Source organism: Lepisma saccharinum, chromosome 2 (genome assembly GCF_977018435.1).
Source record: "Lepisma saccharinum chromosome 2, izLepSacc3.1, whole genome shotgun sequence".
Classification (NCBI taxonomy): domain Eukaryota; kingdom Metazoa; phylum Arthropoda; class Insecta; order Zygentoma; family Lepismatidae; genus Lepisma; species Lepisma saccharinum.
Window position 1 is genome coordinate 53,473,077 of NC_139230.1, and position 11,343 is coordinate 53,484,419.

Below are 11,343 nucleotides of genomic sequence, written 5' to 3' on the forward strand. Positions count from 1 at the left end.
TGTACCATTCCAAGAAATCAAGAAGATAGCAAAAAACAGAGAAGAATGGAAGCAGTGAGTTAAGGTATCCCTAATGCTGTAAAGGCATAAGGGGTACAGAAAGAAGACGACAATAAGGTGTATTCCACCGTAATAACATGTTATTCATCTCTGGGTCATCAAACACCTGGGGTACGTCAAGTATCTGAGGGATGCTCGGTGAGCAATATCTTTGCTTGTTGAGCAAGATTTTCGCTCGTTGAGCAGACAGATCATTTACTTCATGCTGTTTGCTCATTGATCAAAATATCAGTGCCTTTGAATAATCTGTGATCAATGTGGCTGCATCGAGTGGACAAGATTTTGGTGTTTGAAAAGCTGTTAATTATGGAAATAGAATAGTTGATGTGAACAAAACTGTCGAAATTTTCATTCTCACACCCTTGCACAACTTTCCAAAACTACGGTGAATATTTAATATTTGGAATAAACAACAATTTCATTTTAATACAATTACCAAAACTGGAATATTACATCACCTTCTGTTACTTGACTTCCTCTCTAATTACGATATTGCAAGCCGTTCATCAAAAATATTTCCTCATTGGTCGCCACTCGTGGCTCGCCACCCTGCCATCCTCATACAGTTTTCCTCTTATTCCCTTTGCCTCACGAGATCGAAACACAAAAACGCTATATTCTGTGGCTCAAACCTGTGGTGAGCAAGGTTCAAGTTCGCTCAGCGATCAAGTGAGCAGCGCTCGAAAAGCAACACCCATTTGGCCATAAAGTAGCCGAATGATCACGTTGCTCGCTGAGCACTCGGATGCTTGACGTGCCCCTGATAGAAATGTCAGATCATTGTCTGCATTGGAAAGAAGATCATCCTAAATTTCATAGCAATTTTCTTTCTACTACTGATTGAGAAGCCACAATTTTGCTGACACAATTTGCATCTTTCCTTCATTCTTTCTTTCCTTCCTTTTTCTTCTGTGATTTCTTGAACTGTCAGTCGACACCATGGCATCTTTAATTTTTCTCTCGTTCCAACTTATGGAAGAGCACCTAAGTTATTGTATTTAATGAATCATGGACATTCTACCTGCCTTAAAAGAAGCATGTCTTTCATATGTTGTTCTACAACTTATGGCATTCTTGCTGAATGCTTGCTGCTACGTTTGATGGGGTTTTGTGACCCACTTGTCAAGCTGCACATAAAAGCAAACAGAAAATTACTTTTCCTTTAATTAGTCCATCTCATTACTCGACGAGACAGCATTCACCACCTTCAAACTATTCCTTCCCATGTTACACTGAAATGTGATTATAGTCACGCAACTGCTGTTGCATCATCCTCAGACATTGCTATATCTCACTGCAGCTTTCAATGTCCACTTTGATGTCATTTTGAAGAAAAAAATGTCTACCCAGGTATTAAATGAAAGGTCCTACTGCATCCATGCCAAGCTTAGTGATTTTCATTATCCTACAAAGTTTCAAAAGGGAAAATATTTCTTTATTAAACATTGGCAGGAAGACGTACTTGTGTTGCAAAACTGTAAACATAAAGTATAGATTATTCGTTTGAAAAATATCTTAAAACTACTGGTACTTTCAACTTAATGTGCTAAAAGTAATGCATATCTAGCTTAGTATGTACCTATATTTTAGTGCTAGAACTCAAGCACCTGGAAGTACCTTAAATTTTTTTTCTGGATCGAGAGGCAAGTACCCGTCTACATTGTTATTTAAAACATCCTTCTTCTGATCATCATAGTCTTCTGCTATAACTTCTTCCTCTAGTTCTCCAGATCCTGTATTGTTTTGTGCATGGTCTGGTTCTGAAGCTGGGGTCACTGGAGCAGACACTACAGAAATGCAGCAATCAAAATATTATTATTCAATATGACTGTCACTCACAGTGGAACCCAATTATATGTTTCAGAATTTTATATTTTCCTGCATAATACACACCATCTTACCAGTCTCAATACAATAAAATGCTAAAATTACTTTAGTGATGCAATTTAAAAATGTATTTATTTAAATTTTAAAACATATAATAAAGGTTGCACTGTATTTAATCATACAAAAATAAAAAAGCAACTGAAGTGAATGATCAAGAAACTCCGTTTGTATTCAATAAACAAGTAATAAAGACAATAACATGTAGCATTACTCAGGTCATTGAAATATGTACCAACTGGTTAGAATTAAACTTTTCCTACTCGGAGCCCTCTGGAATCCATTCAAAGAAACAAATTGTGGTGAATCTTAGTATAGAGGCTATGTAGATCATGCAAAGTGAATGGTGATGAAAAAATAGTTTAAATTTTTGCCACCAGGTGGAAATCTGGCACTGAAATAATACAAACCGTAGTTGGGACATGAAAAAATTTATTTTCAGTTGATGCCAGTACAGCTTTGTTCAATATCTGCACCGTCAGCATGAATGACCCTTTCTTTGGAAGCATACGAATTGAAGTGTTTCCCAGAGAATGGTAGTTACATGCCATGTTATGCTGGATTTCAGCTCTGGCAGTCAATACATGTGGCTGATAAACACAGGATTCCTACAGCCAGAAATCACATGGGTTCAAGTCTGGAGAACAGAGTGGCCAGGCATCTGGGAAACCTCTGGAGATGACACAATTATTGCCAAAGTTGCTACAAAGCAGATCATTCACATGTCGATTAACTCCATCTTGCATGAAGACAGGGTCTCTCAACATCATTGTTTTTGCAGGCAGGAACAGCATGCTGTGCAAGGAGTTGAGCATATGGAACACATGACAGGACGTTGCAGTGTCAACTCCTCAAAGCAAACAGGGTCCAGAATTAAATCAGTGAATCCACAACACACAGTGACAGCTGTTTCAGCAACACATTTCCACCTAGTGTCAAATATCTCAACTATTATCGTCATCAGCATTCGCTTCCAAGTTTCACAGCAATCCATTGTTTCAAACTGGCTCCAGAGGGGTCCGAGTAGGAGAACTTTAAAGCTACCCACCTGGTATATGAAAATTCAACATTGAAGTTCCCAAGAGGTTTCCAAATTAAAATTATGCAGTGGAAATAATATTTACTTTGCAGTTCACAAGGCCATGGAGAAAGAAAAGAAATACGCTATGCCCTAGCATGCAAATATTTTTCTTGTTCATTTTTTAAAACAAACCGAATTGAAACCATAAAATGTGCCACAGTTGACAGTCAAAAACATAAAAGCATCTTCCTCATATTGACTATCTTAACTAAAGTACTCTTCCTTCCTCTGGGTACTGATTGATTGATTGATTTGCTTTATTTTACTTCACTTTTTGTGCCACTTTTGGCTAAACATGCTGGGATTTGAACCCGGGACCCCTGGCATCGTAGCACGATGTACTCTGGAAACAATGATTGTAGTATGCATGTGCAGGACTAATAAAGACACAAAAATGCATCTGTGGTTATTCTTTGGTATCAATTTGAATCTTGGCATCTGTATAATTTCAGCCCTTATACAAAATGCATTGTGCATTTTTACCACAGGACTAATTACAAATAAATTATAGAATTAACGCACAATATATAATTGAGGTAATGTAAGTATAGAATCACATGTCTAGTTATTTACTTAAAGTTTCAGATGCAGTACTGAAAGACCATTTTATACTGAAACTGTAGCAACAGGAAAACAATAACAAAACAAGACAATACAAGATGGCACAGATAAATTTAGTTACACATACAATCTTAACAATTGTCGGAAACTGTGTTCCGACATGAAAATGTTAACATTTGCAGGCAGGTTATTACATAGTGGGGAGGCCTATAGAAAAACATAAACCCCAAAATTATATATTTTTTCTTCTGCTGGGAGAGGTAAAATAAAAACAATTAGTACCAAATAAAATCTCCTTCCAAACCAATATATACAGGAGACTTCTTTATACACAATTTTTCACCTCCCCAGTTGGGAGTGCCTCTTTCATCTACTACATGAGCACTTACTCCAAACATTTTTACAGTGCTTCATGTCTGAGTAGATACTTCCTAACATGTTTGCAATGAATTTGAAAAGCATTCAATACTTGCATTGTCCAACCAAAAATGCAATCCATTGTGCAGTCCTAAATCTTCCTATTTTAAATGGCATTCCTAATGTGAAATACATTAACTGAAGAAAATATATTTTATATATCTTTAAAACTTTTAATATATTAAAAAACTAACCCACTAAAATATTCTAAATTGAATCCATGTATGATTCAAAAGTTAAATCATAGTTAAGTCTCAACTTTTACCTAACTCTGTAAAGTCAATAATTAAATATGAATCATGCACCCCAATATTCTATTTTCATGAGCTTATGAAAAAATAAAGAAAAATTAAAAATATGCCAACTGTAAGTAGATAATTTTACAGATGAAGCATGTGAAAAGTTGTCGGTTTACAAAACTGTTTCTCAAAGTTATTCCTCATGGAAGAATGATGAGAAAAACGATGTGAGTACAACATAGGAAAACCAGAAAGTCTCACACCAATAATAATTACAATCACAGAAAAGTTGCAAAACCCAATTCAACCTATTAAAATGAGTTTGTATGAAAGAACCTGTTTTGGATAAATAAAGAAATTGAATACTTAGGATGAGTAATTTCAACTCTCAACTCTTTTTTTAATTATTTTTTTTCCAAAAAAGTAGCTCACACAATGTATTGCCCAATTATATTATTAACACTACTAAACAATATCACATGTAACTTGTAAAATCTTGTAAGGAAAAGCAAAAAAATGATGCCACACAAGACATAAGTATTCAACGTACTAAAAGTAAACATACTACAGGATGTACAAGAAACCATACCCAAACTACAATGTTACATGTTTAGTGTTTTTATATCTTAAAAAACTGCCTTGGTCAGCAACTTAGTGTTTTTAATATGGACACAATGCTTAATTAAACAGAGTGGCCAAGATAAAAGAGGCCCTGTGTTATACATGATATAAAAAGAACATTAAGCAAGTAAGAGCTGCATTTATGTTACAATAATTTTTTTTGCACGTTGGGTGATGACGTGTTATTTCTTACCGCTAGGGTGGTGCTTGAGCGGGGTCACATGATGTCGAGCAGCGATTGAGTGATCAGTGCTGCGTTGTCATTAGTTGGTTTAAAGTGTGTTGTGAAGTGCTGCAGAATGCCTTTCTCAATCGGACAAAGAGTGTTCATTATTGAAACGTACTTCGGATGTAAATCATTTAAGACTGTAAATGAAAGGTTCACGATAAAATATCCAGACACAGCTGCTCCTGCGAAAAGTGTTGTGCAGAAATTGATCACGAAATTTAGAGCAACAGGTTCAGTCGCTAACGCCAAACGTAACCGTGTAAAGACAGTTTGTTCGCCGGACAATACTGAACGTGTTCACGAGGCTATGGTAAGGAGTCCACGGAAATCAACTAGACGTCTCTCCTCCCAACTAAACATCAAATGAACGTCATGCCAGAACATGTTGCAGCAGTTACATATGCGACTATACAAAGTAAGAGTGATGCAAGCATTAAAACCTACGGATTACGGACAACGACAACACTATTGCGAATCGTTACTCACGAATGTTGCTGATGGTTATCTGGATCCTCATCTTTACTTCCACTCAGACGAAGCATGGTTTCACCTTAGCGGGTATGTGAACTCTCAAAACACACGCTATTGGTCAACAGACAATCCCAGGGAACGCTTTGAGGTGCATCTGCATGATTTGAAAGTAGGTATTTGGTGTGCTGTTTCAGGCCAACGGATTGTAAGCCCCATTTTCTTTCACAACACTGTGAACTCGCAAGTGTATGTAACGGAATTGTTGCAACCATTCATAGCGCAGCTAACGGATGAAGAATGAGAGTATGCATTCTTCCAGCAAGATGGCGCTACGGCGCATACTTCACGGTTTTCAATGTCATACGTCCATGAAGCTTTCGGAGAAGAACGTACAGTTTCTGCAGGTTTATGGCCTCCCAGATCACCCGATCTGTCAACCTGTGATTTTTATTTGTGGGGTAATTTAAAGGGTAAGTGCTCCCCTGTGCTTAGCACCATGCCATGAAGGCATATAGGGGGTGTGGGGGTAACACCCCACACTTTCTTGATCCGGTCATGATTGGGGGTTATGTGATCAGCAACATGCCCCTGACCACCTTTACCCCCCAGGGTTTCCCCCAGGTACCCATGTCATTTGACGCGGGGCCGCTTCCATCCTTAGAAAAGTTCTTTAAAGGGTAAGGTCTACAGTAACAACCCACATACAATCAGGGTTTTGGAGCGGAGCGGACCAACGCTCCGGAGCGAGATTCTAAGAAATGGTTCAATCCCCTCCAGAGCGGAGCGATGTCTTAGCCTGCTCTGCTCCGGAGTGGAGTAGCGGGAATTGGAAAATTTCTCGCTCCGCTCCGGAGTGAAGAGCGAAATTTTAGAATATGGTTCACTCCGCTCCAGAGCGGAGTGCTACCTTGACATGCTCCGCTCCGGATCGGAGCAGAGGAAGTTGGAAAATTTCTTGCTCCGCTCCGGAGCGAAATTTTAAGGAACAATACCTTTTGACGCTCCGCTCTGGAGTGATATTCAAAGAACTTGCCCACTCTGCTCCGGAGCGACTCCAGAGCGCTCCGAGGTTGGATAATACGAGTGTATACAGAAAACTAACGATCAAAGGTTCCGAGTACATTAGTAATTTTGTTAGTGGAAGTTGTACGCCATTTGAAAATCGCCCGTTATTGTTGTTATAAAACTGATTATTACTAAAGCAAACGCCACAGTCCAGACAAGATTACGTCACTCACCTACAGTGTTGCCAATAAGCAAGGAATAATGCTTACACAATACACCAGGGAAGGCACAATGAACCGCATACGTACAACCCACAATGTGTCAACTGTGAAGCATAGAAGAAGTGTGGCAAACCTGGACGGCCAGGGGTGTGAAGGAGGCAAGGGGAAGCTTCGATCTTCACTGGACTGTTTTTGTGATTAGAGCGATATTATTATTTTCACTTTTACTACTCTACTACTACTTCTGTGGACAATATATTTCAATAGCAGATGTGCCACCTGTGGGTTTATAAGTTGAGAGAATGAAAGCACTCTCTCATTTCCTGCCACCAGGAATCGCGACTGAAACTCATTTCGGTTCAACTTCTGGTTCAGCACGGGAGAAGTAAGTTATTCCGGAATATTGGTTCGAGTAACACTTCCAAAACTACTGCAGAGAATCCATTTGACCTTCTAAAGCCCAGGAGCATGCAGAGGAAAGGTGAAGCAACTTGTAAGGAGGAAGATAAAAGGCAGACAAGTGTTCATGCACAACACTCGCTGGTGCACGATTGCCATAACTAACTTTCTTTTACTCGGGCTATGTATGATACTTTGAATGTAGCGAAAAGGAAGAGTTTAAAGTAATTGGAAATTCAAGTTGCTAATTTTAACTATTCGATTTTTGAATGTATGAAGTTGAAAATCGGAATCATGCTTATTAATGTTACCATAAACACGACCAATTAGAAAACGTTTTAATTTCAAATACAGTTTCCATATCTAACTTTTTAAAAATCCTGACACTAGAAGTGTCATAAGTGTTTATTACATAACAGAAAGCATCATTGGGTATTCAATATCAGATGAATAACGAATTCCATGGGAATATTTCTGCGAGTTCGAGGATGTGAGTTCAGCTTTCAACAACAAATGGTGTTGGTTTGACCCACGTTAATGTCATTGGTGTTTCCTTTGTGTCTGTTTCTCTATCACAGTATATTTATTTTCCATAGTTTCGGTGTCCTATTTTTTTTTTTACAGACTTCTCTAGAATTTGTTTAAAATTACGGATCATGAGAAATATACGATTAAAGGCAAGGCAAAGGTAATAGTCCGGAAAAAACAAATTGAAACTTATACTTAGTTGAAAGGACAATTGGTCATTGTTTATTACAATTATAGAAATAACTTGATCGAAATACTTGGTTTTCTTTTACATACATTTTTGTAATTTTTTTGTGCACCTTTCCATTCCTACTTGAGCAGGTAGACTATAAATAAAAACTCGGCATGGTTTCCTTCAATTCATTATTACAGTATAGATCTTCTATGATTCTCGTGGCTTATGATGCATAGAATTAAAAATTATGGATTTTTCTTTGTTGTTCTTGTATATTGATTTAACAAATCTAGTCAACTTATAATTCCATTAACCGAGACTGGTAGGAATGATTTCTCCATTCGCATGGACTTCCGGAAGGGAGTGGAAGGGGCCACGCCACCCAGAAATGAAAGTCAATCAAGAAGTACATATTTCCCGCATATAATTTCATTTCAGTCACAGTAATATATGTTAATTATTGCAAGAGCGTTGCAGGAACATGATAACTTCAAACTGTAGAATTTTTTTTAAAGGGAGTAATACCATTTTGGGGAAATTCTGCCTCGTCCCCCCCCCTCCCTTGGAAAAATACCTTGCTTGTCCCTTCCTGGAAAAAATCCCATGTATCAGCGGCGTTAAAAATTTCATTAAATATCCATACACCACCGTTGACAAGCACACATAATATGCATGTAATGATACAAGAGAACACAGCTTTCAAAGGCTTCTTTTTATGACAGTGAACAGAAGAACAACACGTGCAAGTAATACTTTTAAAAGAGAACAATCTAGCAGAATTGGTGTAACATAATTCTAATACAACTGGCAACACTGGATCTGTCTGGCAAAGGCGATGTCTCTATCATGTACGGATATGTCAAACGCAACGTACAGCGCAGCGAACGAAGTTCTCAACTCCGAAATCACACACAAACAAGCAATGTACAAGTTTCACCCTCCTCCCCTCTTGAAACGGGCACAAGACTAATGCTGTAACCGATTGCACTTAGTCACCTGCAAGGAACACAAAATTCCCCGCACACCTCCCCCTTCACCCGTTCGACTAGGGCCATAAGGAAGCATGATCCACTCTGTCCTTCCCCTCCAAGCGGGGGCGATCATACAGACAAACAACTAGAGTACGTGGAAACAGGACTGCAGGGTCTTTTCCATGTGGTTCTATTTTATTTATTTTGTATTCAGTAAGAGTTTAGTTTACATCCTTTTCCTAAGGAATACGTGTCATATATCGTTGGAAAGGTTATTGTATAAGGAATTCAACAAACTAAATCCCAAGGTGAGGAAAAATTTCCTCGAGGAGAAAATCGAGAAAAACCGATGTTGTTCGGATATGCATGATTGAACGTACTGAGGATATTTTTCGATGATGAAGCACATATTTCGAGGTGAAATGAGTGCTAATGGAAACCTAACCTAACCTCGTAGGCATACCTCGTTACCGTGAATGGTTAGTGGGGCTATCATGAACAGAAAGTGTAAAAAGAAAAACTTATTTACCCTAAGAGATGCCAGAGCGCCGGCCGTCTGCTACCCTAAGAGATGCCGAGAGCAACGCAACACCTGTCTGCTACCACGGTTTTGAACGATGCACTGAATTATCACTGGGGATAAACGTATTTTACACTATCTAGAAGTTTTTGGAATCAGTTCTTCTTTAACACGCATTCACAACGCGGACACAAGTACGAGCATGCAGTGTTGTTAACTCTCATCTGTTACCACCAAAAGGCAAGAAGGACGTAAATTAGACTCTAGCCTTGTATTCTCTATGTGTTGAAGTAGGAAGTAAATACATCCGATCGGTGTAGATCTTTGTTTTGCCCAAAGAATTGATCATTCCAGAACTAAAAATGTTGAACCTGAATACTTTTTGGATGATGTTTAGTTAGCCAATGTTTTAGTAAATTTATGACTTACAGATATATATATAAATGAAGTATAAAAAATAATAAACTACAGATTTTCACCTGCTTCATGTTGCTCAGATTTAATGAGCCCACGTTTCGCCAATCGTGAGGCTAAAGCAGCAGGAAGAGGCATTTATGTCACAACTTATAAAACTTGTTAAGGTGCCTCCTCAAATGCTGGTATTTAATTATCTTCCATTCGCTGTCTAATGTTCATGTATTCACTCTATATAGTACTCTAGTATGTCCAAACCACAGTTATAATAATATGTCTATGCACTCGGTTTACATAAATCTTCTTCTTCCTCCTCTTCTTCTTCTTGACCCTATCAACTTTGGGTCTCCCTCTTCGCACAACAGTACAGCGATGTCTATGGTACAGCGCCTTGACCCAAGAAACTGATTCACGAGACGGATGAGAACATATATGGCAGTGCGATCAGTATCAGTGCTAATTTTCTTATGAAAGTAATGCGGCTTTTAGTTAGTTTTTGGGATATATTATGTAGATTTGTTTGTCTTGAAAGGCGGTACGTGAATTGATGGAAACAGTTAAACAGTTATATTTGTGGAGTGATTTGCAGTCACGAAATGGCATTAATTTGGAAAGAAAAGTAAAATAAAATTAATAACATGCGTAACACAAGAAGAAACATGGCAATGTTTTTCCAGAAGTCAGGTATTGGATTGTGTATTAGAGTTAATTATGTTATTAGAATATATATAATATCCTGAGAGATATTTCATACCGAGGCGACAAACCGCAAGTGTCGGTTGGCTTGAAAGCCAGCAGTCGGTAATCAATGCAGCCTTTCGAACCGTACGGACACAAGCTGACTGCACCGTTTCCTCAAGGAGATTTTAGACCAAAGCGACACGACAAACGATACGAGGATTTCACACCAAAGCGACACGGTTCCTTCGGTCCAAGGCAACTTTCATACCGAAGCGAGACGCGACACATGTCGCTTGAAAACGAGCCAATCAAGAGCAATATTTCACATTGTAAAGGCATGACGGGCAGCACAGGCCAGCGTTCGGTTGGTGAAATCCGCAAGCGATAAGTGTCACGGGCCGCTTTGGTGCGCAATATCCCTAAAGAAAGACACTCATTGCATCGCGCATGCGCGAACAACAAACCACGGCAACATGTTGCAAGCTATTGAGGAAATGGCTCATTTTGAGCGACAAAAGGACACGTGTGGCTTATCGTGTCGCCTAGATCTGTTGTTCGCACAATTAGCAGCAAACGCTTGCTAATAGACTGAAATGCCGCTTCAAGGTTGTCGCTTGCCACTTAGTTGGGAACTCCCCCTGTAGCGAGTCACTTCGGTCTGACCGACCGAAGTAACAAGTAGCATGCGAATACGACATATGAACGTGTCGTTTTCTGTTTCGACCCTCATGCGCAATGAATGCTATCTTACAGTCTGGAAATAATATAATAATAAATTCTATATTTCCGTAGACCCATATCCACGGGTGTGGAAAACGTCATACAATACTAAATATTACAAATGGAGTAGGATTACAATGAAAAGA

At 38.7% G+C, this 11,343-nt stretch overlaps 1 protein-coding gene across 1 annotated transcript in view; it reads right to left on the reverse strand.

Annotated features, from left to right (window-relative positions):
- The window catches only part of PQBP1 (poly-glutamine tract binding protein 1), a 65,059-nt gene extending 54,961 nt beyond the window's left edge, over positions 1-10,098 (reverse strand). The window contains exons 1-2 of the mRNA XM_083117368.1: positions 9,862-10,098; positions 1,678-1,847 (exon numbers count right to left, since the gene is read on the reverse strand). Coding sequence (XP_082973494.1) covers positions 1,678-1,847; positions 9,862-9,934 — 243 coding nt within the window. The 5' untranslated portion in view covers positions 9,935-10,098. The remainder of the gene's footprint in view (positions 1-1,677; positions 1,848-9,861) is intronic.
- Between the last annotated feature and the right edge of the window lie 1,245 nt (positions 10,099-11,343).